This window comes from Hypomesus transpacificus, unplaced genomic scaffold, assembly GCF_021917145.1.
Source record: "Hypomesus transpacificus isolate Combined female unplaced genomic scaffold, fHypTra1 scaffold_127, whole genome shotgun sequence".
In the NCBI taxonomy this organism is placed as follows: Eukaryota; Metazoa; Chordata; class Actinopteri; order Osmeriformes; family Osmeridae; genus Hypomesus; species Hypomesus transpacificus.
Window position 1 is genome coordinate 430,289 of NW_025813704.1, and position 19,511 is coordinate 449,799.

Consider the following 19,511-nt stretch of genomic DNA (forward strand, 5'->3'; position numbering starts at 1 on the left):
GTCCAGCCAATCATTCCTAAGTGCCGTTGTACTCCCGAAACAAGTGCGTCTTGAGCCTTTTCTTGAAGGTGGAGAGACAGTCAGTGTCCCTGATGGAGGTGGGGAGTTGATTCCACCATTGGGGGGCCAGACAGGAGAAGAGCTTGTGTTGTTCACCGGAAGTCTAAATCTAGATGTACATCATTCATTCAAAATGACAAACATGTAAACTGATATCTGATCTACTCTAATAACATTATATAATATCCACTATGTAGATAAAACGCTGCCACACAAGAAGAGAGGTCGTCCAAACCAGTTAAAACTCTTGAGGATGTGGGTACTTTTCAACACAGGGGCACTTCTTCAGACAAAATAGTTAATTAAAGAAAACGGAATGAAACCTAAGAAAATCCATAACTGTGAGGTTCAGCATGAAGACGTTGTTGGGGGTGGTGGGGGTTCCTCTCCTGTGTCTCTGAAACAGCTCCCAGAGAACGGTGACATACAGAAATGAGGCTGTGTTCAGTACAACACTCTACAGAAGGTCCTGACAGAAGAAATATGAGAAGACTTTGTTAGTTGAGTCGCTGCTTGAATAGTTTGAGTTGCTCCAGTTCAGTTCCGAGGATCGTAGGGCCTGCATCTTTAGTAACGAAGTAACGAAGGAAAAAAAATGATATATGATGTTAGCGATCAGATACAAAGTGAATCAAGGACATCAGAAAGGAATCCAACCAAGACAGCAAAAATCCCATTGCACATACATTTTTAGGATGGTTCTCAAAGTAGGCTACTGTATTTTCCATATGCATCATTTATATGTGTCTTTGGATGAAAGCGTTCACTAAATGAATCAAATGTTGAAAAAAATAAACATCAAAACAAAGGCCTACCTTTAATTTTGATGAGAGGCTGGTGGTGGTGTGTGAAGCGAGCGTCTCCAAATCCAGCCAACCTCCAAAAGGCAGCAATATATTAGAAAGATTGACATACAATGAGGACATACACAGGGTCTCTGCATTCACAATCATCAGAAAGGCTTTCAAATAAAATACAGAAATGTGTTTAACTTAAACAAAGGACACAAAACATGCCCCACCCTGTTAGTGAGAAACAATTTAGCCTATGGAGCCAGTGACGATTTTAGACCCTTTTAGGGGTGCTCAAGCACACATACATGTCATCTCAGCACCCCTAAAAATATATATATTTTTTTTTTAATTAAAATGATAATTAAAACAATGTTTATTTATTGTTGACACATCATTATCATTTCATTTGATGCTGGTAGTTCATGAAGATACGGACTTTCTTAGTTTTTTCATTCATTCAATATTTTGCATAACAATAATTAAATGTATTAATTGTTATCCAGTGATTTAAGGATTTATTAGCAAGGGGATTTAACACTTTTGTAAGGCATTGTATCCATGTCACATTCTCATTGGGGGCTAAGCACCCCTAAAGGTCTGATCCTAGAATGGCCCGTGTATTGAGCTGGGAAAAGGATAGTTAATGATGCATTAAAACGGATGCCAATGGTGAGATGAATTTACATGAGAGCTGGTGAGGTCATGATCTCGACTTGAGCATGACATGTAGGCTTCTGGTTATTGCTCAGTCGTTAGAGCATTTGCATGCAGATCAATAGGTTACAGGTTCACATCCCACCTGACTTTGGGGAAAAAACGCCCGCTCTGCTAAATGAACGCACTATTTATTCATTGTTTTGTTACTTATGGAAATCAAGAATTGAATACGATAAGCCTTGTGTCTTAAATATTAGCAATTTGGCAACTTCATGAGGACATCAAATAGATGAGGAGTGTATCGTCAACACTTAACCAAAGCAACCGCTGAAGCTATTACGATTGGAATGTAAATGTATCAATAATAAGCAATGATACACCAGCACTCAAACAAACTGTTTTCATATGGTCGTTGTAGCCTACTGAAAACTAAAAAAGACTTTATCATGTTCAGGATCATTGCTAAACGAGGAGGGTGAATGAAAACCTAGTGATCGTCCTGGCCCTTAACTGGGCCATATTAATACATGTAACTGGGCCACATTAATACATGTATTAATATTTATAAAAGATTTTCCCCAACGTCAGTATTTATCCTTTATGTTTTGGAGCTTCGACTCTAGTGTCCAATAAGAGGCGAGACACCGGAAGCCAGCCTGACTCCGTGAGTGCTTGACATTGTTTCAGCTCTACTCACATTATTGCTTGTTCGCTACATGGTAACTTTTAATCGCAACGAATATAAAACGTGCAGTTTATACTTTCTACAGACTAACTCGTGTTGAATATCTGTCCATATATTATGTAATCGTAGTACGTTGCACTTGACTTGCAGCTAATGAGACTGTAGATTGCTGGCTAGCTAGCCGGTCTGCTAGCCAGCTGGGGTCTGGCTCGTTGGCATTTGAAGTGAGTTAGCTAGTTTTTAATGTGTGAAGCACTGTCCTCGCTAGCCTAGATTACCTTAGCACTGCGTATCTTGGTGTTGCAGAACTGGTTAGGGAAGCCATCATAGTTAGCAATTTTGGCTTGGCTTGCCACCTAAGGTACCCTACAGCAAACACATGTTAGCGAACCAAGACAGTATGGGGATAGTATGGGAAGTCGCAGGTTCAAATTCCCTCTAATACTTCACTTTGGATGAAATAACCTCCTAAATTAATTGTATACATTACAGTAATGTCACAGCCTGATTCAAACCTTAAATATTTGTTGTTTTCCTTCTACTCAGGAACACACCCATGTTGTGCAGGAGTGCTGCTCTGAGAGCACTACCACTGACCTGCTGTAGGCGCTGCTACAGGAATACCCTCCTCTTTCCCCCTCTCACCTGTTTCTCTCCCCCTTTCACTTCCTCCCTCTCTCCCTCTCTGTCATCTTCCCTCTCAAACACCAGCAGCTGTAGGACTCCTCTCTCTCCTCCTCACCCCCCTCTCATCTCTCCCCCCTCCATCTCTCGCTCCTTCTCTCATAGCCCTCGTCCAACCGGCCCGATGGACCTACAGGAGGTTCTGAAGGTTCTGGAGCAGCTAGCTCCCCTGTCATTGGCTGAGTCATGGGACAATGTAGGCCTATTGGTCCAGCCCAGCAAGGCTCGGCCTATCAGAACCATCCTGTTGACCAATGATCTGACAGAGCCTGTTATGGAGGAAGCGGAAGCCATGAAGTGTGACCTCATCGTATCCTATCACCCTCCACTGTTTCGGCCAATAAAACGTCTGGTGCAGGGAGATTGGAAGCAGCGATTGGCTGTGCGGGCAGTGGAGGCGGGCATGGCGGTGTTCTCTCCCCACACCTCGTGGGACAGCGTGGACGGAGGAGTAAACGACTGGCTGGTGGGAGGACTGGGTGAGGAGAGACAGGCTGGTGGGAGGACTGGGTGAGGAGAGACAGGCTGGTGGAAGGACTGGGTGAGGAGAGACAGGCTGGTGGGAGGATTGGGTGAGGAGAGACAGGCTGGTGGGAGGACTGGGTGAGGAGAGACAGGCTGGTGGGAGGACTGGGGGAGGAGAGACAGGCTGGTGGGAGGACTGAGTGAGGAGAGACAGGCTGGTGGGAGGACTGGGTGAGGAGAGACAGGCTGGTGGAAGGACTGGGTGAGGAGAGACAGGCTGGTGGGAGGACTGGGGGAGGAGAGACAGGCTGGTGGGAGGACTGGGTGAGGAGAGACAGGCTGGCCTGGGGAAACACGTTTGCCATGGTGACATTACCAACCAGCAGTATCTGCTACTGTAGCAGGTGTAGTTGCCTTCATCCAAAGTGACAAACAAATAGTGCCTGCAGAAAATCCAAGATCAAAAGTGTTCTAACAATGTTTAAAGTTATGAACCGGTCTGCTTCAAATAATGTTTAGAGTTCTGAACCGCTCTGCTTCCTTCTCTGCCTGGTGTCTTCTTTAGGTAGTGGCCGGGTGTCGGTGCTGAGTCAAGCGCTCGCTAGCGCCCCCCAGAGACACAGACTGGAGTTTGAGGCCAGCAGTGAGGAGGAACTGAGGGCTCTGATGTCAGAACTGAAGCAGGGAGAGAAAGGAGCTCTCCTTCAACACTCAGTCACAAGGTACTTCACCATGACAGTCTGGTGTGTGTGTGTGTCGTGTTTGTGTTGTTCATGTACATTGTTCACCTGTGCAGCTTGGAGACTGGGGGCTACCGAGTGTGTCTGAGCTGCCCTGACTCCGAGCTGCCCCCTGCTGTTCAGACGCTACTACGACACCCTGGTCCCAATCAGTCACTCAGCATCCTGCAAACACAAAAGGTAGAACAAGTCAAATATTTTTGAGACCCCACCTGTCTGTCTCTCGACCCCCCCTCCCTCAGTCAGACCTCCCCACCTGTCTGTCTTTCTACCCCCCTCCCTCAGTCAGATCTCCCCACCTGTCTGTCTGTCTCTCTACCCCCCCCCCCCCCCGGTCAGACCTCCCTACCTGTCTCTCTCTAACCTCTACCTGTCTCTCTCTCCAGCCTCCTCTTCCAGGCCGTGGCGCAGGGCGACTCTGTGTTTTGGATCAGCCGGTCACCGTAGCAACAGCTGTCCAGAAGATGAAGGTCCACCTGGGTCTGAGTCACCTGCGTCTGGCGCTCGGAGCACAGAGACACCTGGGTGAGGGGGGGGGGGGCACAGAGACACCTGGGTGAGGGGGGGGGGGGGCACAGAGACACCTGGGTGAGGGGGGGGGGCGGCAGAGAGACACCTGGGTGAGGGGGGGGGGCGGCACAGAGACACCTGGGTGAGGGGGGGGGGGCGGCACAGAGACACCTGGGTGAGGGGGGATTATGGTTGAATGGGGAGCTATTCATGGTAGTGATGAGTTTGCACTGTTGGTGGTGTGTTAGTGGTACGTTAGTGGTGTGTTAGTGGTGTGTTAGTGTGTTGTGTGTTTCAGAGTCCATGGTGTCCACTGCAGCAGTGTGTGCTGGGTCTGGAGCATCAGTGTTAGATGGAATCAGAGCAGACCTCTACATCACAGGTACACACACAGATACATACACACAGAGGTACACACTCACAGGCACACACCCGTAGGTACTCAATCCTGTTAAACACACACCTTTTGATTCCTATCTGTTGGCCTGTCCGTCCATTTCCTAGGTGAAATGTCCCATCATGAAGTCTTGGATGCAGTCGCCAAGGGAACCTGCGTCATCCTCAGTGACCATAGCAACAGTGAGCGTGGTTTTCTGGCGGTGTTCAAGGAGAGGCTGGCAGTGTGCCTTCCCGACTCGGTTAACGTGGTGACGTCCCGGGCCGACAGAGACCCACTGGAGGTGGTCTGAACCCGCCCGCCCGCCGTTACCATGACTTCAACGGTTGTTGTCAACGGCGATGACGACGCAAGAAATAATTCACTGTGTATGACTGAGGATTGAAGACGATTGTATCTGTCTGATACGATATGTCTCCCTGATACGATATGTCTGTCTATCTGATATGATATGTCTGTCTGATATGATATGTCTGTCTGATACGATATGTCTGTCTATCTGATATATGTCTGTCTGCTTTTCAATAAAGTTTCCCAAGTACCAACATGCCGAGATGAAAAAGACTGATTATATGTTAGTATATCAAATGTCATACAGTATTATGAGGTAGAATGTGGTAGAACAATCCTGCATCTAGAGTCTAGTAGAGTGCTTCAAACTGATCAATCCAGCACTGAGTAGTTTACACACACACACACACACGCTACACTGACTGGACCCCTGCAAGCTGGAGAGCATTTAGCACCTACATGGCAGAGCAGGGGGTTGTGGTAGTAGAGACAGAACAAAACATTCACCCCTCAGCCCCCAGCCTCACCCCTCAACCTCAGCTCTAAGCCCCCAGCCTCGGCCCCCAGCCTCAACCCAAGCTTCAGTCACAGCTCATAATGGAGTCTGCTGGACCGAGGCTTCTGCCACACCTGTCAGCTAATAAAAACATTAACAGCTGTCACCCCTCGCCATCCTTATCCCAAATGGATCATCTAGGTAACAACCTTCCCCCCCCTCCCTCCCCCTCCTCACACCTCCACTTCCCCTCCAGTCCTCTGGATGTCTTTCATCCCACTCTCTCTCCCTCCCCCCTCTCTCCTTCCCTCTGCAAATGGAGAAAGTCAACAACAACTAGAACAACAGTGTCTCTCTCTCCCATCCTGATGTCTGATGTCCCATCAGTCTTCTGGGAGGAGGGGTTGTTGTAGAGTTGTTTCATGATGACCATGAGCTTAGTACATGCATGGATATTCTATACACTCAATTATCTATGTAGCACTTTTCATAGGTGATGTTTATTAATACACTGATGTGTTTAGCATCTCTATCATCCCTCAGTCGTATAACATTGAAAACATCGAAATACCTTTCAACATCCACCAGCGATGGATTTTCACCTGTACATCATTTGAAGACAACCTGTTTGAAACACTGCACAGTGATCTGTAATATAACAGTTACCATTATACTGTTGCATCATGCTTGGTAGCTGAGATGTTACTTTACACTGTGTCTGGTAGCTGAGATGTTACTTGACACTGTGTCTGGTAAATACAGGCCGTTCCTTGACTCTGACCACCAAAATACTGTTAGAACTCTGCACTACTGATCCTTGATCTGCTGTACACTATTTGTATGTGGCTTTGGATTAAAACATCTGCTAAATTATTAAAAAGTATAATCTTATGTAATGTAAACACTGTCATAAAGACTAATGCCTAGTTGAATGTAGTTGTAGAATTCAGAATATCTTGTCAGTGTGTGTTTGTCTGAAGGTTCTAGAAGCATTCTGTAGGTTCTAGAAGCGTTTAATTCCTTATTGACCAAACTGCTGGCCCCAGGACCAAACTGTGGCGATGTCCTCCACCTGCAGACGACCTCTGACCCCCTGCTGGGAGACACGCCCCCTCAAACACCCACCAGAGCTGCCAGGCCCCTAGGAACAGGTGTGTGTGTGTGTTTGTGTGTGTGTGTGTGGATGAGAACCCTGCAGGATGGTAGTAATGTTGAGAGGTTTAAGTGTTTGTCTGAGCGAATGACCAGGAGACAACAGGCCTGAACCTCCTGGAGGTAAACTGCTGACCATGCAGACTGGGATGGAAGGAAGATGCTTTCATGAACACAATGACTGCACCCCCTGAAGTTCTGTCTGCAGAATGTCTGAGGTTCTTAAGTCTCTCTAGAACGCACAGATTCTAGAACGTGTATCTGTTCTCTATACTCAGAACTAGATGATATAATCTCATGTTAACGCAGGATTAAAAGAGATATTCTAATTGGGCCACTAAAAATCTTTCTCTATGCAACTAATGAAAATGCAAAACGTTGCTCACATACCAGGCAGAGGTGATGAGGGAAAGGGGGAGGAGAGGGGGAGTGGGGGAGGGCAGGTTGGGCATGTGGAGAGGTAAATGGAGGGAGTGTGAAAGTTGGGCCATTTGGCCTGATGTGTGAACACCTATATAACACAGACACACACACACCGACAGGGCATTTGAAGAGAAACGAGAGACAGAGAAAGAGTGATACGGTAAAAAGAAGAGAAAATAAGAAATCTGAAATAAAAGAAGAGGAGAGATACTACCGAGGGATTTGGAGAGACAGGAGTCTTAACTGAGAGACAACAGCAGAACTCCAGGAGGAGTGGAGAGACCTGTGGACAAGAGAGAGAGGAGAGAGAGAGGAGAGAGAGAGAAGAGAGAGAAGCATGTTGAGTGTGGAGATGTACCCCAGCTTGGGCCTGGGAACCCAGAGACACAGAGACTGCTACTACAGAGGTAAGTGGTGAGTGTGTGAGTGTGTCTACATGGCAATACTTTGTCGTGGTGTCTCTCTGTCTCTCTCGCTGTCTCTCTCTCTCTGTCTCTCTCTCTCCTCTCTGTCTCTCTCTGTCTCTCTCTCTTCTGTCTCTCTCTGTCTCTCTCTCTCCCCTCTCCCCTCTCTCTCTCCCCTCCCCCCCCCCCCCCCTCTCTCTCTCTCTCCCTCTCTGTCTCCCTCTCTGTCTCTCTCTCTCTCTCTCTCTCTCTCTCTCTCTCTCTCTCTCTCTCTCTCTCTCTCTCCTCTCTCTCTCTCTCTCTCTCTCTGTCTCTCTCTCTCTCTCTGTCTCTCTCTGTCTCTCTCTCTTTCTGTCTCTCTCTGTCTCTCTCTCTCCCTCTCCCCCTCTCTCTCTCCCTCCCCCCCCCCCTCTCTCTCTCTCTCCCTCTCTGTCTCCCTCTCTGTCTCTCTCTCTGTCTCTCTGTCTCTCTCTCTGTCTCTCTCTCTCCTCTCTCTCTCTCTCTCTCTCTGTCTCTCTCTCTTTCTGTCTCTCTCTGTCTCTCTCTCTCCCTCTCCCCCTCTCTCTCTCCCTCCCCCCCCCCCTCTCTCTCTCTCTCCCTCTCTGTCTCCCTCTCTCTGTCTCTCTCTCTGTCTCTCTCTCTGTCTCTCTCTCTCTCTCTCTCTCTCTCTCTCTCTCTCTCTCTCTCTCTCTGTCTCTCCCTCTCTTTTTCCTGGGTTAAACATATCTGTAATCACACTGTTCTTGTTGCACCGTACTGATAAACACAGACGTTCATTATCTGGCCACCAGAATATACTGTTAGAACGGTAATGAACGTTACTAACCGCAGTCTCTGACTTCTCTCAGAACGTGAGGCTCCGCCCCACATTCCTCTGTGCCCCGCACCCTGTGACATGGCTGCCAGGGCCCTCGCCCCCCAACTTGCTGACCCCGCCCCCAGTCCCCCCAGCCAACCAATCAGCATGCCCCAAGACAACATTAAGATGGAGCTGGAAAACGCATCGCTATGGAAAACAATTCAGCTCTGTCGGCACAGAGATGATCATCACCAAAAAGGGCAGGTGAGTCCCGTTCCCAGGGCAACGCTGGCACAACCTGACCTTCAGACCTAGTTCACATTCTACCCAGGCCAACCCTTCCTGAGTCTAGCTACAGTTACAAATCTAGTCCAGCTTCTAATACTGGAACTCTGTTTCTCTGCACATCTAATTCTGCTGTGTTCCCCCTCCTCCCTCCCTCCCCCCTACTCCCCTCCTTCCCTCCCCCAGACGGATGTTCCCCCAGCTGAGGGTGAAAGCTCTCGGGTCCTGAACCCCTCCCCTGCGCTACATCCTCCTCCTGGACATCGTGCCGCTGGACAGCTCGCGCTATCGTTTCCAGGGCGACAGCTGGCAGGTGGTGGGCGGGGCGGAGGCGCGCCTGCCAGACCGGGGTGTTCATCCACCCGGACTCCCCCCGCCTCGGGCGCTCACTGGCAGAGCAGGACGGTGTCCTTCCCACAACACCAAGCTGACCAACAACACGCTGGATGCACACGGGACACGTGAGTACCCCCACTGGACACGCCGGGGGGGAGGGGGGGGGGGTATGTGTTTCTTGTATGTGTTTGAATTATTATGTGTTATATATCTTCATCTATCCTCTCTCTTCCCTCTCCCCTCTCCTCCTCTCCCTCCAGATCATCCTCCACTCCCTGCATCGCTACCAGCCTCGGATCCATGTGGTGGAGGCCAGGGACGTGCACAGCTGGGCTGGGGGCCAGCGCTCCTTCCTGTTCCCCGAAACACACTTCCTCACCGTCACTGCCTACCAGAACCACAAGGTGAGGGGGTGTGGAGGGGAGAGAGCTCTGCATTACTCCATCCTAACGTGTGTTGCTGATGCTCTATCCTCCAATCAGATCACTGCCTGTGTGTTACTGATGCTGTATCCTCCAATCAGATCACTGCCTGTGCGTTACTGATGCTGTATCCTCCAATCAGATCACTGCCTGTGTGTTACTGATGCTCCATCCTCCAATCAGATCACTGCCTGTGTGTTACTGATGCTCCATCCTCCAATCAGATCACTGCCTGTGCGTTACTTATGCTCTATCCTCCAATCAGATTACTGAGCTGAAGATCAACTCCAACCCTTTTGCCAAAGGATTCAGACAGGATGGCATGAACAACAAGAGGTAATACACACACACACACACCCTCACACACACCCTCACACAGTCTCTTACACAGGTACACCCCCCCAGACTGATCCTTACTCTCTTCCAGGCAGAGAGACGCGAGGCAGAAACGCAAGCTGAGTCAGGTCAGCGACATGCAGGACGGCGAGTCAGCTACCTCCCTTTCTCCCTCAGTGAGCTGTGGCCCCTGTGACTCTACCCAGACCCTGGCCTCTAACCCCTTAGACCTCCAGACCCTGGCCTCTCACCCCTCAGACCTCCAGACCCTGGACTCTCACCCCTCAGGACTCCAGACCCTGGACTCTCACCCCTCAGGACTCCAGACCCTGGCCTCTCACCCCTCAGGACTCCAGACCCTGGCCTCTCACCCCTCAGGGCCCCAGACCCTGGCCTCTCACCCCTCAGACCTCCAGACCCTGGACTCTCACCCCTCAGGACTCCAGACCCTGGACTCTCACCCCTCAGACCTCCAGACCCTGGCCTCTCACCCTTCAGGGCCCCAGACCCTGGCCTCTCACCCCTCAGACCTCCAGACCCTGGACTCTCACCCCTTAGAGCTCCAGACCCTGGCCTCCCTCCCCCTCCTCCCAAGCCCATCCTGTGGGTTCTCCTCCAATCAGATCTCCTTCCAGGAGACCCCAACCCCAGACCCGCCCCTCCAATTGGGACACGCCTACGTCTCATCCCAGATTGCTGACCTCACAGTGGACATGGTCAATGGGCAGCAAGATGCAACAGGAAGTGATCATCAGCCAAGTGACAGCATGATTGACAGGTGCGTGTGAGGGGTCAGAGTGGAAGGTTTCCTCTCTGCTGGGATTGAGCTTCTGCTTCTAACATGTTTTCTTTTCACTTGACACAGGTCCGGCAGCATCAGTCTTCCCCAGTACACCCAGACCTACCCAGACACCCAGCATGGTTCCATGTCCTTCTCATCCTCCTCTCTTCCCCAGCCCTCCTCCTCTTATCCCTCCCTCTCTCCCCCTGAACTCTCCGGCCCCTCCCTCGCTCATCCCTCCTCCCAAACCACGCCCTCATCCACCTCTGATTATCCCTCCATCCTCTCCTCCTCTCCCTCCCTCCCTCACACTTCCACCACCTCCCCCTTGCTCCACCAGACCAGCCTGACCTACCCTCCCCTCACTCCTCCCTCCTCCACCTCCTCCTCTCCCCCGCCGCTCCTCTCCTCCTCCTCCTATCACTCCTTGTCCCAGCAGGAACTGACGACCCCTCACACTCCTCCCAACACCTCTTTCCCTCTCCTCCCTCCTCCCCCCTGTCCCTCCCTGCTGACCCCCCCTTCCCAGACTCAGCAGGCAGACGCAGGACCCCCCCAGATCCCCTTCTCTTACCCTGACCCCCCCACCTCCCATCCCAACCCCAACCAATCACAACCCCTCCAAATGTCCGCCCCCTTCCCCTCTCTCCCCTTCTCTCTCTCCGGTTCAGCATCTTATCCTTTTCCCTCCTTTCCTTCCTCCATCCCCAACTCCTTCTCCGTCCCAAACCCAATCCAGCTCCCTCCTCCCTCCTCCCTCTCCAACCCTCCTTACCAGCCCTCCTCTGCTCCTCACCTCCTTCCTTCCTCTTTCACAAACTACTCCCTCCCTCCCTCCGCTCACCCCCCCTGAACCCAGGTGCCACACACTCCTCCTCCTACCCCCCCCCGTAGCCCCCACAGAGATGGGCTCCTTCTCCCAGTTCCCCCCTGGCACCCACTACCTCCCAGAGATGGTATTGCATCACCCAACCCTCCTGGAGACCTCTCTCTCCTCCTACCCCCCCCCCCTCCTCCGACTCCCCCACCCTGTACCCCCCCCCTCCTCCGCCCCCCCCCCCCCACTCTGTACCCCCCCCTCCTCCGCCCTCCCTGCCCTGTACCCCTCCTTCTCCTCCTACCCTCTGCGCTTGTACCAGGACCCGTGCCCCTCCTACTCTCTTCCTCTCAGACATGTCTACAGGCAGCCGCAGCTTGGCCACACCCAGGGGTCCTACCTGGACATGAGTGGGCGGGCCATGTTCTGAGGTGGGCGGGGCTAAGGACCAGAGACAAGAGCTGTGCTTTTGACTTTTCGTAGTGGCTGCAGCTGCCTTTACCACGTTGCACGCAGGCTACACAATATCCTGCATCTTAGTGTAAGGGTTACAGACAGCCAGACAGGTTCGTATCGTCTGCCGTCTGGTGAACTGCCAGACAGGTTCGTATTCCTGCCGTCTGGTGAACTGCCAGCGGTTGTCGTCTCTTTCACTGCACAAAGGATTGTGGGTCTAATAAGCTATGGAAGGTTGACTCTTGTATGAAAGAAGCAGGACATCCTGGTGTTGGGTTAGGGTTAGGGTTAGGACATCCTGGTGTTGCTGACCTGCTGTTTAGACACACTCTGTATAGAGACATAACTGTTTAGAAAAACTCTTTATTGAGACATGTTAACCAAGTGTTAAGAGTTGGGTTCGGTTCTGATTAAGGCAGGATATTATGGTGATGATGATGAAGTTTTACTCAAATGTATGTTGTTGTGATTTTACATACGAGTAGTAAATAGAAAGTTTTTTTTTTTTTTTACAAAATAAATCAACTGCATTAAGTTTTAGATGGAGCTCATTTAAAGAGATATTATTTGTTTACAATTATTAAAATATTTTGATTTGACAAAGTCTTTTTTATCTTCTATTTTCATTCCTGTTTGATAGTGTTTTTTCCACTCTACCTGTGTGAACAAACCGGTTTATTATCTTATCACACCACAACACTAATGATCAGAGATCATTTCACAAACCTGTGTCCCCATAAAACTGGCTGAAATGGTCCTTCCTGTCTCTCTCTCTCTCCCTTCCTGTCTCTCTCTCTCTCCCTTCCTCTCTCTCTCCCTTCCTCTCTCTGGTCAGTTTTAGGTTTTTGTCAGAACCAGTAATCTTTATTCTTATTTTTTGACCGCTGAGGGCCAAAAGACCCAGCCTTCACCTCCAAATAATAAAATACAAAATATATTTTTTAATAGATTTTAACTAAAGAAAGTGTGTGGAGAGGAGAGGGATTCAGCTGTGTGGAGACCTGGGAGGGTTTGGTGACTGAGGTCACAAGTGTGGGGACACACCGGTGACACACAGGTGACACACAGGTGACACACAGATGACACACCGGTGACCTCCACATCACACACCCCTCTTTTACACCTACGTCCGGCGAGGCAGGAACTGAAGTAGAAAAAGGCTATACAAGCTAAAACAGATTTTTTTATTCCTTTTTCAATTTCAAATACAACATTTGGGTAACATTTTTAAAGATTGTACAAAAATCCCTTGGTGTGGAAATCAAGGCCAGACATAAATCATTTATGAGTGCATTGCTAAATAATCTATTCCTTGTATTTCTAAAGATAATGTGTGTATTTAACTCTCTAACTGCCCCCCTCTCTACTCCAGCTACCCCTACATTAACCCTGTTCCCAGCCCCCAACCCCCCCCCCCTCAGCCCCAGTACCGACCCCCTCAGCCCTGGCCCCCCACCCCCCCTCTAAGCCTCACCCCAGCTCCCCAACCTCACCCCAAGCCCCAGCCCCCCTGACCCAGGATTCATCCCTTGCCCCCTAGCATCCAAGCGTCAGCCCCAGCCCCAGCCCTCCCCCTCAGCCCCCTCAGCCCTCCCTCTCAGCCCCCCAGCCCTCCCCCTCAGCCCTCAGCCCCCTCCCCATCAGCCTAAGCCCCCCCCCACCCTCAGCCCCAGCCCTCCCCCTCAGCACAAGCCCCCCCCAGTTAGCTCCCCAGCCCTCCTCCTCAGCCCCCCAGCCCCAGCCTCCGGTGCAGCTCCCCCCTCAGCAAGGTCCTCTCCTTGCGGATGCCCTGCAGCACGGTCCTGTTCTCCTGCGCTCGCCGCACTAGGTAGGGCAGCGTGTCATCCACGGAACCGTACGGAACCGACTTATACACCGAGTACCCCTGCTGGGCTGGTGGGGGGAGGGAGCGGGGGAGGGGAGGAGCAGGCGCGTGGATTCTTAGTTAGTGGTGTGTGTTGTGGTGTGTGTGCGTTGTGGTGTGTGTGGAGACTCACCCAGGGTCAGAGACACATGGTCACACATCCCCAACAGCTGGCCAAAACACACTGAGCCTCCTTCTCTGTCCACACCCAGCTCTGCCATCCTGCACACCACACACACACCACATACACACCACACACACACACACCACACACAGTTGTACTCTGCTCTATATTAAAATACACAACAGCATACCCTAGCTTTGCTCTGAAGTCGAATTTCACACCCACAACACACACAAACAACACACACCCACAACACACACAGTTGAGTGAGCAGGGTCGTACCTTTCGGCAGCGTATCGGACTGACACCTCGTTGTGCGTTGCCACGATGATGCGGTACCGCCAAGGATTCTGAGATATGAGCTCCAGCATGATGTTCAAGCAGCCGTTGTAACTATGACCACAGAACCATGACAACGTCAATAACAAGCAGGTACTGCAGTAACTCCAGCTGTCTACACGACCATTTCTGTTGCAACTTGTTCAATCTGTTTTAGTTTGTAAGTTAACATAATCTATCTATGACGTTTACAAGATTGTAAAGCCTATTGGCTGACCTGTTGTTGGTGTGCTCCCAGGATTGGTGGATGGGGTCTGTGCGGGCCTCCTGATTGGCCAGCTTCCTTTCTTTGTCCATGTAGGCCCCCCTGACCAGCTTGACCCCCAGAGAGAAGGACTCACGAACAGACAGGTGGACAGCCTCCAGCAGCAGACACCTGGACTCCTGGGGGGGAGAGAGAGACAGGGGAGGGAGGAGGAGAAAGGAAGGGAGGGAGACAGATAGACAAGCAGAGAGACAGTAAGAGAGAGAAAGAGACACAGAAAGGTGGGCAAGATAGATGAATGTATGTACATATAGTTATATATTTTAGTACACTGTATATGCATGGTATACATGATAATTGTTTTATTATTTACTTTACTTGTTGTTTTAAAATGAGGACTGCTGATACCTTGAGGTAACACTGATATGTGTTCCAGACCCAGGCGCCATCTTGGTTAAACTTCTTCATCATCGCCATGGTGACGAGAGAGAGGGCAGGGTTCATGTAGGTGTACTCAGCGTCGACCAGGACTCGTACCCTGTTGACACTGGCCTGATGTAAAAAAAAAAAAATAATAATAATAATTTTTAGAAGTTTAACTGCAAATAAACACCAATGTTTTAGAAAAAAAGGTCACAAAATAAACTTTGCGACACAAAAGTTGTGTTGTATGTTAAAAAAAAAATCGGAACCCAAAAAACGTTTTACTTTTTGGTTCATGTGTTTCAAAAGGTTTCAAAAATATTTTCCCCAAATGTATTTTCCCCAAAAGATGTGCAAGGTTGATTTTTTTGTTTGTTTTTGTAAATTTCGAAAAAATAGTTTCGATGTGTGGATTTCACTGCTTGAGCAGATAACGAGAGCATACCAGGCGCTCGCTCTCAGAACTCTCGGTTGTTGAATTTGTGCGTGAATAGCCTACTTATATTTCGCGAGGGAAAAGTTAGTATCTGCGCGTGTGAAATATTCTATGCGCTCGTGAGTTTTGACATAAATCTGACGCCATCAGCGGCTGCTCCGAGCGCGCCGAGATGAAGATTTGGTGTGCTGGCGCTCTTTGATGGACGGAGCAAGCTAGTGAATCAAGACAGCACACCTAGCTACATTAGCAACTGGTAGATTACGTTTATATCCCGTCTTTTAAATAGGACATACTGAAGGAGCAACACAAAATGTGCATCTAATCAGATATAACATATTTATTTAAAACGTTGAGAAAGAAACGCTCCCCTACCAAGCTATACACCCAACCACCTCCTCACCCAGATTTGGCTCCAGAAACGAATTAAATGGGGGGGGGGGTATTTTTTCACAAGGGGGGGGAGGGTCCGCATTTTCAAAGCATTTATGAGTCAAAATAAGAGCAGACCTGCATATTCTGCAGGAAAGTGTAGCCATCTTGATATTTAATTTAAAGCCAATGCCAGTATTTCTTATTTATACTTTAGTATTTTTTGAGGGGGCACAGCATTCCATTTTGGATCCGACCCTGTCCTCACCTCTGCCACCGCGTTCAGTCTTCGAAGGCCGCAGCGAAAATGTGCGTTCTCACTCTCCTCCAGACCGGGGAAACTGATTGGCTGTGGGTGACAGAAAGTCAGACAGATGTGAGGTGGTCAGCAGCCTATCAATGCTGGTGTATCCCCGGGCCCTGGGGCTACCTCTCCTTCCATGGCTCTGATCAGCTGCTGCAGCTCCCAGCCCTGCAGCTGCAGCAGGGAGGTGATCTTCACCTGGGGACAGAGAACAGAGTCTCACCTGGAGCACACGCTAACCCTGGAGCACACGCTAACCCTGGATAACACGCTAACCCTGGAGCACACGCTAACCCTGGAGCACACGCTAACCCTGGATAACACGCTAACCCTGGAGCACATGCTAACCCTGGAGCACATGCTAACCCTGGAGCACATGCTAAGTGGAATCTTACACAGAGCTCTGGACTGAGCAGAGCCGTGATCTTCAGTTGCATCATGGGATCCGGGCTCCAGGCGTTGCTGTGAGACATGCGGACGCATTCCAACATGGCCGTCAGGTTGTCGTCATACCGCAGCTCCCTGGTGACGGATGTGACAGTGATGTTTGAACACTGAGGGAGAACAATGCCATGGAGGACTAGTATCTGTACAATCATCAGTGTGTGTGTGTGTGTGTGTGTGTGTGGTGGTGGGGGGGGGGGGGGGGGGGGGTTGGACTGTGGGACTGTTCTGGTCACTAGCCACATGTCTGCTAGCTAGTGTGTTAGCGGTTAGCAAGCTAGATACTGGTCAACGCCCATCTAGCTAAACTGGAAAACGTGCCTGTAATGAGCAGGTTGTGTAGCTCGCTCCTACCCCCTAGCCCAAGTGTGGGTGTGGCCTCTTACCCAGTGCCCTCCCCCAGGTCCTCTTCTATTGGCACAGCCAGCATGGGGCGGAGTCCCAGAGCACTCATCTTCTCCATGGATTGGCTGATCTCGCCCTCCGTCTCTCCAGCCACAAACTGGGCATACACGAAGGGGCGGAGCAACAGAGCGAAGCCTCTTTTACCCAGAATGCTCCGAGCTATGGACATGAGCTGATACAAGGATGGGAGGGTGAGATGTAGGAGGGAAAGAAATTGCAAAAGGGTGAGAAGAAAATGGGAGACAAAAGTGAAGTTAGTGAGAGGGAGTGAAATCAGAAGAGAGAAACAGAAAGGGGGGGATGGAGAAATGCAGATGGACAGAGAGAGAAAGAGAGCGAGAAAGGGACAGAGACATGCAGAAATAGAGATGTAAATGAATGACCCGTGTAGATGACATGACGGCAGCATTGCTGACCTACATACTATATATGCACACATATGCACACACAAACACCAGGCTGGAGCAATCACTTCACCATCTGCACCCCCTCCTACCTCACCCCACACCTCACACACTCTCATCTCCACATCACACTCTCATCTCTCCACATCACACTCTCATCTCTCCACATCACACTCTCATCTCTCCACATCCCTATCTCCTCACCTTCCCACAGTTGTTGACCAGCAGGGTGCTGGAGCAGAGCCTGAACACTCCCAGAGCTCTGGCCAGCTCGGCCAGGCTCTTCACCCTGAAGGCCCCAGGGTCCTCAAAGGTCAAGAGGTCAGGGAGGGGTGGTCCCTGGGGCTGAGCCAGCAGGGGGGCGGAGGGCAGTCCCTCCTGGGCCACGCCCCGGGGCGCCGCAGTACCCAGCAGCCTTGGCGACAGGAAGTGATGTAACGACGGTCGGAGGAGATGTGACCTGATCATACTTCCTGACGGATCAAGCTGGTTGACCTGCGGCTCTGGTAGTGTGTGTGCACCCAAATATGCTAAGTGTGTGTACTTCTAGATGATGTACTGTGTGTGTGTTCCTAATTCCAAACCCCCTTTGCAGAGAAGCAGGGTGAACTGGTGTTGGCTGGTTTGTACGCTGTGTGGACTGTGTGACGTGTGTTAAATATAGCAGCTACATACAGCACACACACACACACACACTGAGCTACATACAGCACACACACACACACACTGAGCTACATACAGCAGGTTTAGTTTCCAGAAAGTCTTGTGAGAGGGGTGCAGAACAGTAGAACTTCATCGGGCTGGAAGACAGGAACGTAGAACAGAGAACAGAAACACAACAAATACAAGTTTTAGAACTTTGAACAAGATAACTAAGAAAACCTGAACATCCTTCGGGTTATGTAGATAGCCAGATTTGATTTGTAATGTGTTCATTTAGCAGACGCTTTTAAAAAGACCTAGGTGAGGATTTGAACCTGGAACATCTTGATCTGCAGTGAAATTCTGTACTGGACGCAAACCATCCCTGTTGCCACATTTAGCATATTACATTGAACTCAAATCAAGCACATCTAAACTTTAACAGTTAAAAACGTGTCGAGAGGGTTCTTACCGACTGCAAATAGCCCTGACCGGCTCCAGAATGGGGGATGAAGGGTTCTCAGGCTGGTTTTGAGTGACAGGTTAATAAGTGGCTCACAGTTCAGTTTGTGTCAACAGCAGGTTGACCCCAAAAAGCACACAGGACCATAGACTATAAGCACTAACAGACTTGCAATATTTCATAAAGTAGTAGAAACTGTTTTTTTATGTGGCATGTTATGGTTTGAGGAAAGCCTTGAAAGGAAATTCAAATGACCTCCATGAACCCTAACTCAACCGGCCACAAACTAGATGTTTTGTGATGTACTCTGTAGTAGAACATTAACAGTAGTAACACCAATGAACAGTGATCCCTCAGTGATGCACTAGATCATCACTGCTACAGGTCAGCAATCCTCAGTGATACACTAGGTTATCACTGCTACTGGATTTACATAATTCCAGAGTGGAACGTCCGACATGACTTGTTAAAACATGCTAGTGTCCCAAACCTGCTGGGAACCCAGCAGCTTACTGCTTCATCCACTGGGAACCCAGCAGGTGCTGAGTAGATTGGCAGAGGTCTCACAGATCATTAACTCTGCAGATAGAACAACACTGAACCCAGGAAACATGGATGACTAGAAGAATTGAGATGAAACATATATACTTAGATTAGTCTAATCTGATTAGATATATATACACACCTGGAATAGACGAGTGGAGCAAATCTTACTGGCTATAACAATCTGAAAGTATAGAGCAGCCGCATATTTCATATTGAATCATGTTTATTATTTTATAGGTTACATTGACAAGTATTCACTTGACACTGAAGCCTCACTTGAAAAACAACCCTGTCACTGCAAACTGCTTCATCCACCACCACAACTCTCCATCATTAGAAAACTGAGTCCAACTCCAGAAATCCTTTCACACTCAACAAACTGGAGGTAAAACTGTCCAATCACAGCAGGGAGAGTCTGCAGATGTGGTGACGATCTGGATAGTTGTGATGACTCGGCCTCACACACAGGAAACAAGAAGTACAGGCAGCGTGTCATGTGATGTGGAATGCAGTCTGGCCAGGTGGGGGGGCGGGTCAGTATGAGCTCTGG

The 19,511-nt window shown here is 49.8% G+C and overlaps 4 protein-coding genes across 8 annotated transcripts in view; 2 read left to right on the plus strand and 2 right to left on the minus strand.

Annotated features, from left to right (window-relative positions):
• Positions 1 to 2,090: 2,090 nt before the first annotated feature.
• nif3l1 (NIF3 NGG1 interacting factor 3-like 1 (S. cerevisiae)) lies at positions 2,091 to 5,541 on the plus strand. Of its 3 annotated transcripts, none has more exons than XM_047050755.1 (7): positions 2,091 to 2,175; positions 2,743 to 3,359; positions 3,911 to 4,067; positions 4,142 to 4,265; positions 4,472 to 4,610; positions 4,894 to 4,977; positions 5,100 to 5,541. In XM_047050755.1, the coding sequence occupies exons 2-7, from the start codon at positions 2,753 to 2,755 to the stop codon at positions 5,282 to 5,284; spliced, it is 1,296 nt and encodes a 431-aa protein (XP_046906711.1). In that variant the 5' UTR covers positions 2,091 to 2,175; positions 2,743 to 2,752; the 3' UTR covers positions 5,285 to 5,541. The 3 variants fall into 3 exon arrangements, with proteins under 3 accessions (XP_046906711.1, XP_046906712.1, XP_046906713.1); XM_047050756.1 differs by having other exon boundaries at positions 2,132 to 2,230; XM_047050757.1 differs by lacking the exon at positions 2,091 to 2,175 and adding an exon at positions 2,350 to 2,420.
• Positions 5,542 to 7,691: 2,150 nt separating this feature from the next.
• tbx6 (T-box transcription factor 6) lies at positions 7,692 to 11,964 on the plus strand. The gene is given in 14 exon segments (XM_047050729.1): positions 7,692 to 7,761; positions 8,607 to 8,770; positions 8,772 to 8,821; positions 9,029 to 9,191; positions 9,193 to 9,213; positions 9,215 to 9,256; positions 9,258 to 9,298; positions 9,435 to 9,582; positions 9,866 to 9,936; positions 10,028 to 10,178; positions 10,503 to 10,714; positions 10,802 to 10,857; positions 11,612 to 11,710; positions 11,795 to 11,964. Coding segments are annotated over 14 exon segments (1,458 nt in total).
• A 1,733-nt stretch (positions 11,965 to 13,697) lies between these two features.
• prodh2 (proline dehydrogenase 2) lies at positions 13,698 to 17,791 on the minus strand. Its single transcript, XM_047050777.1, has 10 exons — positions 17,515 to 17,791; positions 16,888 to 17,078; positions 16,453 to 16,579; positions 16,184 to 16,255; positions 16,022 to 16,102; positions 14,931 to 15,074; positions 14,535 to 14,701; positions 14,261 to 14,371; positions 13,988 to 14,076; positions 13,698 to 13,883 (listed from the first exon to the last, which is right to left on the minus strand). The coding sequence occupies exons 1-10, from the start codon at positions 17,776 to 17,778 to the stop codon at positions 13,714 to 13,716; spliced, it is 1,416 nt and encodes a 471-aa protein (XP_046906733.1). The 5' UTR covers positions 17,779 to 17,791; the 3' UTR covers positions 13,698 to 13,713.
• A 1,375-nt stretch (positions 17,792 to 19,166) lies between these two features.
• Positions 19,167 to 19,511, minus strand: part of eif3c (eukaryotic translation initiation factor 3, subunit C) — a 10,412-nt gene continuing 10,067 nt past the window's right edge. For all 3 annotated transcript variants that reach the window (XM_047050715.1, XM_047050716.1, XM_047050714.1), the window contains one exon: positions 19,167 to 19,511. This exon is cut by the window's right edge and continues 241 nt beyond it. In XM_047050715.1, coding sequence (XP_046906671.1) covers positions 19,496 to 19,511 — 16 coding nt within the window. In that variant the 3' untranslated portion in view covers positions 19,167 to 19,495.